This window comes from Saccostrea cucullata, unplaced genomic scaffold (assembly GCF_032062105.1).
Source record: "Saccostrea cucullata isolate Sc308-1 unplaced genomic scaffold, CSIRO_AGI_Scuc_v1 ctg3420, whole genome shotgun sequence".
NCBI lineage: Eukaryota > Metazoa > Mollusca > Bivalvia > Ostreida > Ostreidae > Saccostrea > Saccostrea cuccullata.
The window spans coordinates 21,861-36,778 of NW_026920579.1; the positions used below are offsets into that span (position 1 = coordinate 21,861).

The following is a 14,918-nucleotide window of genomic DNA, read 5'->3' on the forward strand; positions in this document are numbered from 1 at the left end:
AAAACACTGTCTGGGTATTTTCAATGCACTCGAGTTGCGTTCTTGTCGTTTGAATAAAAAGAGACTGTGTTTGTTTGTGCGCATGCTCAATATCAACCCGACACGACACTAGAGTTGGCAAATCAAATACGCCCACTGAAAAGCAACTCATGTTTATCGCAGTTTGGAATGTGCTTCTCATCGGAGATTCTTGAAGAATTTGTTAGTTCATTTGTTGCCATTTTCTATTGAGCAGAGTTAAGTTGACGATCATAAAAAATGTTGTACATTGTTTTTTAAACATTCGAATACAAAAGGCGAAAATACCAAACCGTTGATGATCTCAAATCGATAAAATCAGATGACATCTTGTATCAAACCTGGTAATATTTTCTGTTTACAAGTATTCCATGTCTGTAATTTAATCAATACATTTGTACCAGAAAGCAACCCATACTGGCACTGATATTTAACGAGGAACACAAAGAAATTGTTTTAATTAAGAAATCAATTAAAATATTAAAACCCATTATTTACTTGATATGCACCCCCCCCCCCCATTTTTTGACATGGAAAGAATCGAATAGGCAAAGATATGAACAATTTGAAAAGTTAATACGAAAAAAACAGTACAAATCTTAGAAGAGGGCATGAAGTACGGAACTTTTGAAATCCCGAAGGTGGAATCAGTTTTCAAGAAGGAGTGAATATCCCTTGTTGATCGGTCACATCCTTCGCATTTATCAGGTTGAGGGATTAATCTATAGTCAAAGTACAAGAATATTCACAATCTTATGGAGCACCTTATTCATGTTATTTGAAACGAAAATCAAAACAACCGCATTAATGATAAATCACAACTTTAAACTTAATTAATGGTTGCCTTTAAACTATTTAAAGTCAACCACGTGGCGCAGTGTTAGAGAGACATCTGAAGAGTCGTGGAATAAGGAGCTGATTCTTTCATCGTAGGTTCGAATCCGCTGCAGGGCAAAGAGACTGGTCCTATGTATGAGGATTTTAAATGACTTTTAAAAATTCAATTAAGTTTGAAATTAAAGGTCTGTGTTTACTCTGTTTTGTTTAAATGGACTTACAGCTTGATCATTGTTCGTTATCTCTATATCTCATCAAGGCAATTGTATCTGTTCTGGTTGTTGCAAGGTCCTTTTCATTCTTTCATTCTTATGCTTTAAGATATTTAATTGAGTCTATTCTTTATTGCTTGATAAAAAATATTTATTCACCACATATCCGCCCAATCCTTTTTCGTGTAAGCAAACCCACTTTGACAGTGATAGCAAGAGATTAAAAGAAGAGAAATTACGTTCATGTTTTATTTGTAAAAGTGCAGAATGAACGCAATCAAAGTACACATATAATTAATATACAATAAATAAATATTCTAATAGCTTAGCTCAAACATTTTCTTTAGTAACTAAAATGAAAATTTGCGTCACATCAATTATTTATAGTACAATAATATGACTTTCTTCATTGAAGTTTTTTTCTGATAGTTTTCAAATAAATGAGACAGATCTCATTTGCAGTTTGTTCAATTTTTTTTTATTTTGATCTTATCATCAATTTAACAGATTTCATATTATCACAATTTCCTCCCCAAAAAGCACCCTTACAGTTTTCCTTATTAGAGGTCTGGTAGACACCGTTGAGATTTGAATATCCACAGCTATTGTACCACCATCCTCCAGTGCGATACTCAACAGCACAGTTAACACCTGATTGACGGTCGTTATCACGATCCTTTGTTGTAAAATACATTCCATTCAAATAATGAGATTGTATCATCATGTCCCCTAAAACATATAAATTTTATATGTAGAATATTATATCGCTGTTTAATAAAGCAGTGTTTCTTTTTTGATATTATTGTAAGTATAGGTGGGTTGTCCGTAAAGTTCGTGGACAAGTAAAATCTTAATAAAAATTGTGTCATTCATATTTATAATTTGCATATTTATCATACAAAATGTAAATTTATATTCAATTTAAAACGTAAAATTACAATTATGAATGGATTATAAAGCTTGGGACGATGACCCCGAGCACGGCAAAATTTAATTAAAAAGTAATTTATCACTACATGTGTATATTTTGTAAATTTCCGTGGAAATTTGGATGACTTGTACAGTATTAGGTTGACAGAAATAATAACATAAAACCTGAAAAATTTGAACGTTCAAATACTGTAGTACTCGAAATGACTGAGAAAATTGCAATTAAGTAGGCAATGTTAAAAAAAATGACGTTTTAGGAAAAAGTGGAACAGCAGTTGTGAAATTTTATGTAGACATCGGGAAAACACAACAGAGATCTATTAATTCTTTAAACAGAGATAACGAACAGAATTCAAGATCAAAAGTCCATAAAACGATTAGAACCTCCGAAACGTCAGAGGTGGATTCACATGCCATGGAGGAGTGAGCATCCCTTGCCGATCGGTCACATACGCCGTGTGTTCCTCGTTGTTATCGGGAAATGACGGAAAAATTCGTCATCAATTGAAATGTATAAATAATGGACTAACAATAAGTAAGAAAAACTTCAGTCAGCATTTAACTCAATGATGAATTATATTTGCTGAAAAGATCATTGTATTGACCGTAGAACTTACAAACTGATGATCTAAAATGAGACTGCTGATATTCTTTTTTAATCAACTTGTTTGTAGATAAACATCGTTTTAGGAATCGTTCATACGAAGATCATGCTCTTGCGTATCGAATCAAATGAGATATATTTACTCCGTATGCAACTGATGAAGGTATATTGCTGAATAAGTAAGGGAAGTTGACGATTGGAAATAATATGGCCTCACATTTATCATATAGCTTGGCTGTTACATTACCATTAACGTCTTTTTAAATTTACAATGGTTACTTTCATTCTTATGTAGATACGTTATATCTCGGTGGGCTTGTGATAATGACGCCACAGAGTATGAAACCTTTTTGTCGCATTTTGATATTTTACTTGAAAAGACGTTAATAGTATTCTTACAGTTTCTAAAAGTTGCTTGTATTCTACAGAGTTCTTAAAATAATTTACAGAAAATACATCCTCAAAATAAGAAATTAGAAAGAAATATTATATAGATATAGCCCTTTGATGAGTTCGATCCATAGATATATCGACTTCACAGAAAAGCATATATCGACCGAGCACGAAGTGGAAAGTCGATTTGCTTTTCTGTGAAGTCGATATATTCATGGATTGACCGAATTAAAGGGCACCATTTGTAAAATTATTTTTTACTGAGATTGACAAAACAAAATTTGAAGATAAGGGGTTCAAGCTTTACTTTTTTGTCTTTTTTAACACTGAAAGACTATAGATCAAAAAAAAAATCGGGGTGTTTAATGTAATTGTTTTCCCCTTATATCAATAGAGTAATTAAGGGAATTTAATAATCTAAAAGTCTACATTTTTTATTATGTTTTGTATTGATTTTTAAAAAAACATTCTGTAATTTGTTTTATTAAATGATAAGGAATTTTGGTGCTCTCTGATTGGTCTAGACGCCATTTACTGGTGTGTACCTCAGAGTGAGTTCACCTCGTATGACGTTCTGGGAGGTTTATTCGGGTTTTAATTAATTCCCTCTCGACCAACCATAGATTTGCTTACAGCTTTTTCGACCAATCAGATTGCGTGTTTCAAAGCATGTGTCGGTGTGAATGTAAACATGTCAGACGCCATTACCAAGGAGATTACGAACTTTTGAAAGTAAATGGTTGAGTATTTATTGTTTATTAATATTGTTTTTAACTTTTAAACTAATATTTGTTTAGCTGTTGAAGTATATAAACATGTAAAAAGTGTAATTACACTTTACATTATGGATGTTTATATTTGATGGAGACAAGAATGAAAGAGTCAGCAGTGTTGTAAAATTCCTCATCATTTAATAAAACGGTTATTGCCTTCGGCCTCGGTCAACCAATACCTGACCAGGTCTGTATAGTCACGAGTAGACCTCATCAAAAGTCAATAATTGTATATTAATATAAAGTAGATTTTTATTCAAGGCATTGTAACGTCGTACCAATTACAGAACATGAGAATTGAAAATAGAATATAAAGTTTATTTTTCTTTTTCAGAAACATCAAGACATTAGCTATTGCTAACAGCAAATTGTTTCCTTTTTTGAAACATCAAGTTGACATGCATTTCAGAATCTATAAATTTCAACACAAGTCTTTATGCTGTTATATACTTGATCGTGTGTTCAAGTTCGAGCAATTCAGAGAGCTTGGAACCAATGAGAAAAATAATTTATGGAAAAAACGAATAGAATTCAAGCTTAAATGTTTATAAAACAATACAAATTAGGAGCAGAGCAAACACGGACCTTCAAAACACCAAAGACGGGATCAGGTGCCATGGAGGAGTGAGCATCCGCTGCACACCGGTCACATCCGACGTATGTACCTTGTCATAATCGCATAATGACGGAAAAATCATAGAGCTGTACTTCAAGAAATAATCATAATATTCTCCGCAAAATGAAACTTATGGAGATATCGAACAGTTTTCAAGATCAAAAGTATATAAAACAGACACAATAGGAGCAAGCAAACACGGGCCTCTAAAACATCGGAAATGGGATCAGGTGCCATGGAGGTGTGAGCATCCACTGTAGACCGGTCACACCCGCCGTGTGCTCCTTGTCATGATCGGGAAATAACGAAAAAATCTGCATTCAATTCTTGTAATAATAATGGACTTAGAATTAGAAAGATTGATTGATTGATTGATTGTAGATTGTTTAACGTCCCTCTTGAGAATATTTCACTCATATGGAGACGTCACCGTATGCTGGTGAAGGGCTTCAAACTTAGACCCTTACTCGGCACTCAGGGCCATTGAGCAGTGAGGGTTCTTTATCGTGCCAGCGCCTACCGTGACACGGGACCTACATTTTTAAGGTCATATCCGAAAGACCCGTGACATTCACTTCTAATGCCGAGCGCTTGGCGAAGGAACAGTCACTACCTATTTTTACGTCTTAGGTTTGACGCGGCGCCGGGAACGAGAATCGAACCCGGACCTCCCGATCACGAAGCGAACGCTCTACCACTAGGCTACCGTGAACGGTAGAATTAGAAAGAAAAACGTCAGTCAGCATTTGAATCAATGTCAAATTGTATTTGCTGACAAAGTCATTTGATATGATGCCATACAAGAACACATAACAAGTATGCAACATTTTACCTGCATTTCCACTGTATCCTGCAATAGACAGTTGGAATTTGTCTTGCTCTCTGCCAACTGAGAAGTTTGAATATCTAGCATACACAAACGAACCAGAGAATTTTTCTAGGTCAATCCATAATTCTTCTTGTCTTCTATCGGTCAGATCATGTATTGCGTCATTCCCTTTAAAAATATAAAATCCCCCATTTTAAATGTAAAATACCTCGATTATCCATGCTAAATGCAAACAGGCAATATCAAAAAAATTAAAAAATGTATATATATTAATCTTTCTTATTTTTAACATTGTCAGCACTGATCATTAAAATTATATTCATCTTACCTAACCAGTATTCTTTGTTAGGATCTCCGAAACCTTCTTTGTAGTCTTTCCATTCTCTGTTAAAATCTGTCGATCCATCAAATCTCCTCTGTATCACCTGTCATACACGTATCTACAGTTGTATATATTTCCAATCTTTTTTTATATAAAATTAAACTGACAAAAAATGCACATTGAAAGTAAAAAGAAACTCAGGGTACATATTCAAAGTAAATTAATGCTAGTTTTTAAGATGAACATGCAAAATAATTAGGCCTACATGTGCGCGAGTAAAAGTATCACTGATGTAAAGTTGCTGCGCTGATGGACTAAAATAATAAGAAAGTATTTCTTTCAATTTCAGAGTGAGTGTAATACTTATTGTTGCCTACTGTATTCAGTGATACACGTAATACCATTCAGATAATACAAGTGGCAAGATGGAAAGCGCTCTCTTTAGATGACCTTAATAGCGACAACGTCACCGAAACGTTTGGTTGAAAAACATTCTTGTTCCTCTCTGACAATGTATATAATTAATTTAACAAATTGCATAACAACATATGATTTTGTTTTCCTTAAGCTGTTCAGTTACTAGACCAATAGGACTTGATTTTGGTTCGACGAGTAGGCTCCAGTGCATCAAGAACTACTTTAAACTCTGTAAAAAACCTAATATAATTAATATGCACTTTTTTTTTGCTTTTTATCACTTTTCCGACGTAATGTCATACCGTTCCAGCTTGACATGACAAGGAGCACACGACGGGTGTGACAGGTCGGCAGTGGATGCTCACTCTCCATGGTACCTGATCCCACCTCTGATATTTTGGAGGTCCTAGTTTGCTTTGCTCCTATTTTATATTGTTTAATGGGCTTTTGAGCTTGAATACTGTTCGTTATCTCTATATACGAGGGTTGTTCGAAAATTATTGAGACATTGTGTATATTTTGCTTTCTAATGAACGTCTTTCAGTGAAAATTGGCATATACGTTTGACAAACAACAAAAATTAATAAGAGCAAGACATATTTTACAATTATTAAATATTTTCTCTACAATGGTATATAAATGTGTCAATAGTAGGGGTACCCGGAGCAGTCGCGGAATCAGATATTGAAAATATGTAACCCCAAAATTCTAACTCTTCGTGGATCCATAATGAGAGCGAAAATAATTCAGTTTAAGTGTATAATATTTCAGCTTTGGTTCAAATTCATGTTGTGCAACTTTGATAGAATTTTGATCAGAAGTACGGGGATAAAAAAATAATAAGCGCGGTAGAGAAATCTGCTAACAACAAAAAAATGGATTTTGACGTCAAGGGCGGAGCAGCTAGCATACCTAAAATTTTGTGTAGCGCAATGCAGAACTCTTTGCAAGACTGAACGACCTGATAAAACAATAACAACGAGAAAAAAAATGATGTGTTAGGGTTTGTTATTTCATTGGTATACATTTTTTAGCAATTAATTTAACAAGAGTAAAATTAAAAGATCTGGACGACCATGAGTTGTTAATTACAGTATTGATATTGTTACGGTATTTAACCCGCGTTGCATAAATTTGCAATGCATGGTTCTAAGTCATCCTTTCCCATAAATAAAAAATTTTGATTGGGGTAGCAACAGCATACATTTTTAAAGAATAGTTTAAGGAAAGAGACTGTTTGATTTTGGTAATGTTATATATGTAATAACAAAGGAAGAGTATTAAACGCTTGCCGATCGTTTCACATGCGAAACAATCTACGTCTAACGTAACGTTAAATGACGTAGCGAGGCTGCTCCGGGTCGATAGACATATGCGTATTTATTACTTCACAGAAACTTTTATAATTATCGTAGGATTAGAAAATTTGCTTAAGTGTTTATGTCGTTCTTTATAAGATGTGGATGAATTTTGATGAAATTATCTCCGTCCTTTAAGAAGTAAATGTAATTGTCTCAATAATTTCCGAACAGCCCTCGCATGTACTTATACATATACCGAATCTGTTTTCAGAGAATTTTTCTATTTATATAGATACTATACCGTCCATCCCCCTCCATTCGTTGTCATGTCACAGAAGATCTTCCTTGGTTTGTTACATCCCAGATAAATCGTATATACACCGTTCTGGTTCATCAGACTTCTATTCTCCTTGAGAATCTCTTGGCAGTCCCTGTATCTTTTATCTAAAAATAATGGCAAAACTATTGGGCTTTTCCTGATTTTTACAGCATTGTTTTGTTAGTTCCGACTTTAAAAAAATCGACATTAAAGTTGATTATTTCAAGTTTATGTTGATAATTTCAGCTTCTAAGTTGATAATAGCAGTTTTTAAGTTGGTTACTTCAACTTTCAGATTAGATCTCAAGTCCATGACAGGTTGATATTTCCAATTTAAATCCTGGTTTTTCAATCTTTAAACTTGCCTAACTAACTTCCGCTTATATTTTTCAATTTTTCCCCATGTTATTCCATTGACCATGCATTTTAATGCTTGACATATATATAATTTTATTAATAGTTTAAAGATATATTTGCACACGATGGGTAAGCAATAAAACTGTGTTTATTATTTTTTTTCCGTGACCTCCCCGATGACGTTACTTGTAACTTACAGTTTAAAAAAACTTGGTTGTCTCTAAAACACAGAAAGAGTTGAATAGATTAATTGAGGACACGTTAACATCATATAACTTTGCATATTAGAATAATTCAACTACATGTATGATTTATGCCTATTTTAGGGTCAAGTCAGGTAGTTTGTTTTGTATGAGAAAAATAAGACCATATCAGAGTTTTCCCTGAAAACTTTTTAAATATTTCATAACCTACCTTATCAAAATTGTTCATTTTTGGCGCAATGCTGGGAATGATGTTTCCTTCATTTTGACTAAATATTATAAGATTATAATTAAAGGCTATTAAACGTCAGTTGTCGACGCACGACAAATTCTCGACTTTTAAATAAAAGCCTTGACCATGATGTTTCTCTTTATAACCAGGCTATTGAGAATTATTATGCTTCCTGTCAGTTTGTCTCTATATAACCCATACCCTACTATTCTCGCATAGTGGTCTAAGGATTTATATAGCGTAAGCATACTATGCCGAAATAGTGCACGGCTTCATTTACTGAATAAAATTCTTCCATGCACATGCCGGGGATCGAACTCACGACCATGAGATTGTCAGTCCGATGCCTTATCGATTACGCCATAGAGACTATCACTGATTTATATAATTTTATCAAATATATAAACTTAATTTATACAATTGACACAAGAAGGAGAAAATAGACAAATATTATTTGAAAACAGTTATATTATTCTAAGGAACTTTAGATTAATGTGTACAACAAACTTTCAAACTAATTACATACAGATCGTTAGATGAACTGATTTTATAGGGTCATTAAAACGCTTTTTTATATGACGCTTGATTGAAGGATGTAAAAGAAAATTATCAATGAGAATCGACGTCTGCAAACAAATAAGGCTTACGAAGAAAACAGAAAATAAAGATGTGTTGCTTTGGGACAGAAAATCCCGACTTATTTAGAGAAAATACTAGTAACCAAAATAACTAAGCATGCAAACAATTTTAGCATGAATATTTTGAATGAGTTCTTGCAAGTGCGCTGTTGAAGCACCGATATATTTTCAGGAAAAAGTCAAATAGATTGCCGCATAAATAATTACAACAGTCAGCATAATAATAACAATAGTGTTGCATTATGCATGTACTATGCCTAAATAGTAGGCAGGGTTTGACACATAGTGCACTCGCCTCCGGCTCGTGCACCATGTGTCAAACCCTGCCTACTATTTAGGCATAGTACATGCATAATGCAACACTATTATATAAATATAATTTGATAGAAATTGTATCATAGAATTTGTATGATCTATAGTATAAGTGTGATAAAGAAATCATACTTTGACATAAAAAATAGAGAAAACATAGCATTTTCGGTAATCAAACAAATTAGCTCCATGATAAACGTGATGACCTATTCTATCGTCACCTTTCCTTACTTATGCAGCAACATACTTTTAACACCTGCATACGGAGTCTATATACATGTATCTCAGTTGATTCGGTACGCAAAAACATGTTCTACATATGAACAATTTCTAAAACGAGGTAAATTATTGACAAGCAAGTTTAAGAAACAAGAATATAAACAATCTCGTTTAAAGTCAACATTTCTTAAGTTCTATGGTCGATACAATGACATTGTTAGCAAATACAATTTATCATTGAGTCAGATGCTGACTTTTCATGCAAATTGTAAGTATATTTTTATACACTGAATAAATGATGAGTTTTCTCGTTATTTCCCAATTATCACAAGGAGCTCACGGCGGGCGTAACCGGTTGACAGGGGATGCTCACACTTCCATGGTACCTGATCCCAACTCTGATGTCTTGGAGGTCACTGTGTTTGCCTTGCTCCTTATTTATATTGTTTTATGGACCTCTGAATTTGAATACTGTTCGTTGTCTCCATATCCTTCATGCACAATTACTATTTGTTCGATATCGTCAAGAATGTGGGTTGTAAATGGCACACCAAATTATCTATTGGTATTTCGTGAAGCGGAACACTAATGTTAAACTTTTACACCACATCAGAGGCTTTTAGATTCATTTTAAAATGAGGGGTTATTAGTTTTAACTCCATAATATCAACAAAAAATATACACACAGAGACAGGTTAAGATCTCTGCATTTAAACTTTTTTCAAGAAAGAAACCAGACTTCTGCAGAAAAAAAGCTTAATGACCTAATATTAAGAGGGGTGATCACAAAGGTTGCGAACTACCTCTATATCTACAAAACCTCAATTCAGATTAGAAAAAAAACTTGGTACACACATAGCCATACACAACTCCAATAAATAGCATATGCTGAATAAAGTTTTGCTCCTTGTGACGTCACAATGTGAAAATGACGTCACTATGTAGGTCAATTTTCTTAGTCTTACTCGTTCAAGAAACTGTAAAATTTAAAGTACATTTATATCTTAGAAATCCCTTAGAAGTTGCCTATAATACTCTGTACATAATTTATTAAGACACATGACTTCCTATAAATTCAATCAATGATTGGATTGATCATTTTAGTGAAGGAAGGCAGATGGTTAGAAATGATACTTGTTATGTTGGCCAGTTAAAGCAAGTTTGAATAGAGATGTGTTTTTAATTAAGGAATTTGCTAACAAAAACCCCCAACTTACACTTTAAAAAATAGTTTAATATTTCAACAACAATATTATTATTAAATTCTAAGATATCTTTTACTTTAGACTTTAAAGATTTTAGTTATTATATAAAGGAGGCAACACTCTCTCTCCACCTTGAATAAACGTCTTTCCCGAGACAGAAAATTTGGATTTTGAAGGTCGACATGCTTATTTTAGATAGGATATTCTTATCCACTCATTTTGTTACCGAGAATTGACCATTTCTGACAAATGAACTGTTCTTGTTTTAAAAATTAACTTACATGGAAAGAAATATAAAACTCAGAAAAATCTTTCAGTTTTTGTGACAAAACGCTAGGAAGGGGGTCATATGCCCGCTCATATCACGTAATTCGCATATGTGCAGAACGATGGCAGATGTGCATTAAAATCGGAGAGGACTGATTTAAAATATAATTAATACTGAAACCAAATATAGTTTCTATTATGGAAGTTATTTAATTACTTCGCGAACTTTTTGATCACCCCTCGTATATGTATCTTTTTTTATGCTTCACATAAAACAGGTACCTAGGACGTGTAAGCATTCCCTATTCACCGGTCAGTCTGCCTAAAGACCCATGTAGTGTTCAGATAAACTGAATAATCCCAACTTAAATCTCATACTAGTAATAGACAACGGTATAGCAAATGGTATACAATATCATGCTACAATCATTTTCGATCGCAAAACATAGATTATCTGATAAATACGGTTTCACGATTTGTAAACTATGGTTTACAACTCTTAGCAATAGTTAACGATCGTAAATTATAGTTTACAGACGTGAATCTATGATTATCAACAAAATCTATTGTTAACATTATATTACAGACAAATAAACTTAGATTAGCATTCGTAAACTATAGTTAACAACCGTTAAATATAGTTTTACAGATGAAAACTATAGTTAACTATAGTTCATGGTTTGTTAACTATCTTTACAGTCGATAAACCTAGTTTATCAATTGTGAAACTAGGTTTAGCTCATTTTTGTGAATTTGGCGTGCCATAGATATCTTCATTTAACATTTTCAAATGAAAAATATGTCATATTTATTTTTGTACATTGTGATTATACCGATATCTTCCATGTTCAAATGAAATCATTAAATGTTTATCTAATTGATTTTCATTTAATTTTCTTGAAACTTCAGAGTCTGTTATTTTTCTGCTTTATATGTAGATGTTTTACTGAGTATTCACAATAAAAACTAAATAAGAGCAAACCTGTATTGGAAAATAGGATGAATTCAGCCGTTCCATCAAATTTCTTACTTATCTTTACAGCTAGGGCCTAATTTGTACATGTGATACATTTAAACATTAAGGGTCTCCTATGTTGTAGGTCGATTGGTAATTAAAGGGTATCTTTAATTTATTTTTTTTTCACCAATATCACTATTTTAACAAAAAATGCCCCTTATATATACTTTAAATATCACAGATCTACAATTTTGCAAGTGCAATGTAAACTATTTGGCACTTTTTTTCATCTAGAAATTAATATTAATTTTATTTTGAAAGTTTTCATAAGATTTCAACTTTGTGCTGAGTTAAGAAGACGCTTAATTTGCAATAGATTATTTTGTAATTTTTTTGTTGCTTACCGAGAACGTCGTTATCCAACACAGCAATCTTTTGCATCGGGTTTATTGTCACGTTCATATTTTCAAGTCTCTCAAAGCCTCTTAAGAGAACTGATGAAAGCTTGGTAAAATTTTCAGATAATTTTGAAAATTGTTCTCTTTGTAAAGATATTTCATTTCTCATTTCCTCTATTTTGTGATTGTTGACGTTCTCTGCAAGAGTCTGAAAAAATGATGAGTTAATAGAATTCCCCTCTTCCGATGAATGAAGAATTCCTGAAATGCCATTTTCTTGGTTTGTGGCTTCTTTCTGTTTTGATAAAAGGTATTGTTTTATGTTCTCGACGTCTTTGGTCAGAGCTATTCTGAATAAAGACTCCTGGTTCAACAATTGTCTGAGGATATCGACATCCTTAGTTTTCGCCTCATTACTTCCAGTAACTAGAGAATGGGCATTTGAAAGAATGCAGAAGTCCATAATAATGATGATAAGTTTATAACCCAGTGTAATCATTATGTCTTCTTTGCTTTTCACTGCACTCTTTACTGTATGTAAGAAAATCCTTTTTGCTGAAATTGTCAGAATTCTTACTGTTTAAAGGATTCTTCCCAGCAGATTTTTAGCTAGCCTTTTACTACTTTCTTGAAACTTTTCAATGCTTCGAGGGAAAACCATGTTCACAAAGTTTCACTAGTAAGAAATCTGAATCGGTCATAGGACTAAATCGAAAGAAGCTCAGAGGGTTCATCAGAACATAAGAACTTGTTCGAAAGATCATTTTTGAGTATATCCCATTTTTTTTATGTTTTAGTACATCATACGTTTTACCTATTTCTTGTACTAGTATCAAAAACATATTCTTCACGAAAATTTTAAAAGGCTAAATATTGGCTATTAACACAGTAAAATATATTATATATCATCAAGATTATCGGTCACGGTAGCCTAGTGATAGGGCGTTGTTTTCCCCCGATTCTCCTTTTCTGCGCCAGATCAACATAGGCTGAAAGTTCATTCAACAATTGATCCGAACATGAACAAGAAGTGAAAGACACGAGTCTTTCTTTTGAGGCCGCCTGTCATATGAAAGAAGGATATGGAGATAACGAACAGTATCCAATCTCAAAGTCCATAAAGCAATACAAAAAAAGAGCAGAGCAAACATGGGCCCCCGAAAATCAGAGGTGGGATCAGGTGCCATGGAGGAGTGAGCATCCCCTGCCGACCGGTCACACCCGCCGTGTGCTCCTTGTCATGATCAGGAACTAACGGGAAAAATCTGTCGTCAATTCATTGTATAAACAATGGACTAACAATAGGTATGAAAAACGTCAGTCAGCATTTGACTCAGTGATAAACTGTATTTGCTGACAAGGTCATTGTATCGACCATATAACTTACGAAATGATGACTTTAAACTGGACTGTTGATATTCTTGTTTCATCAACTTGCTTGTCAATAATTTACCTCGTTTTAGAAATTGTTCATAAGTAGAGCATGCTCTTAGGCATAGAATCAACTGAGATATTTATACTCTGTATGCAGGTGATGAAGGTATATTGCTGCATAAGTAAGAGAAGTTGGTTGACGATAGAAATGTTAGTCATCACGTTTATCATATTGGTTGTTAGATTATCATTAGTCTTTTTCAAGTAAAATATCCAAGTATGAAACAGATGTGTCGGACTCTGTGTTATTTTTTATCTCACGCTCACCAGGATATATCGTATCGACGTAGGAATGGAAATTATCATTATTAATTGACAATACGTCGTCGATATATCTAAATGTCGATTTGAAAGCCACGGCAAGTGTTTTCTTCTTTTCACTCATAATATTTTGCATAAATTCTGAAATAAAAGTATTTAGATTCAATACAACATACGTTCACATTATAATTTCAAAAGCACGAGTAATAGATGTTTTTTTCTTTCAATGTCGAAGTATCATTATCTTCTTTTCTTGTAATGTGAGATAAACAGGCTTGGTTGTATATAGATATCAGCGTTAGCTGATTGTTATCCTTATAATCAGAGAAATCGGTTAAACAGGGCTTTGAAATTTACATTCTTTTTTACTCAATACAGTTTCTTTATGCATCTGCATTAAATAAATGTTAACATTTTAATATCTTAATATCCAAAGTTACTGTAATAATTATTGTGTTCATCATATTACATGTAGAATGCAATGAAAAACAACTGATAATAATTATTCATTTTAAGAAAGCCATCATAAACATTCGTGAAGAAATTAGAAACTTTAAGATACATAATGTTTCTTTTTATATGACCAATGGAGTACGTGTTCCTGTTTCGAAAATCAATAATTAAATTCTTTATTTATAGTAGATATAATTTAGGTCAGACATAGCGTTCCTTAAATATATGATTTTTATCTCTTAATATTGTATATAAAATATTTCATAATTGTGATTCTTTTCTGATTTTACTCTAGTTTTAAAATGTTTGTTAATTTAAGTCAACATGATTGTGATTTAGGCTTATCAGAAGATAAACCATAAGGATTCTATGAAGAAAAAATAACACCCTCTTGTATCTTGTCCAGAATA

General features: G+C 33.0%; 2 protein-coding genes across 2 annotated transcripts in view; both read right to left on the reverse strand.

Annotated features, from left to right (window-relative positions):
• LOC134251436 (uncharacterized) overlaps positions 1-14,918 on the reverse strand; it is a gene marked incomplete at its 3' end in the record, with an annotated part of 63,643 nt that overhangs the window by 16,280 nt on the left and 32,445 nt on the right. The window lies entirely within an intron of this gene.
• LOC134251432 (angiopoietin-1-like) lies at positions 1,534-12,872 on the reverse strand. The gene is made up of 5 exons (XM_062733842.1): positions 12,367-12,872; positions 7,554-7,696; positions 5,541-5,637; positions 5,216-5,380; positions 1,534-1,796 (listed from the first exon to the last, which is right to left on the reverse strand). Exons 1-5 carry the CDS (start codon positions 12,857-12,859, stop codon positions 1,546-1,548), a joined length of 1,149 nt encoding a protein of 382 aa, XP_062589826.1. The 5' UTR covers positions 12,860-12,872; the 3' UTR covers positions 1,534-1,545.

Excerpts from the sequence above, each read along its gene's own strand:
- LOC134251432 (XM_062733842.1), bottom strand. The coding sequence starts at position 12,859 with ATGATTACACTGGGTTATAAACTTATCATCATTATTATGGACTTCTGC. Across the intron at positions 5,638-7,553 it reads CGAATGGAGGGGGATGGACG|GTGATACAGAGGAGATTTGA; the intron begins GTATAGTATCTA and ends CGTGTATGACAG. Across the intron at positions 5,381-5,540 it reads TAACAAAGAATACTGGTTAG|GGAATGACGCAATACATGAT; the intron begins GTAAGATGAATA and ends ATATTTTTAAAG.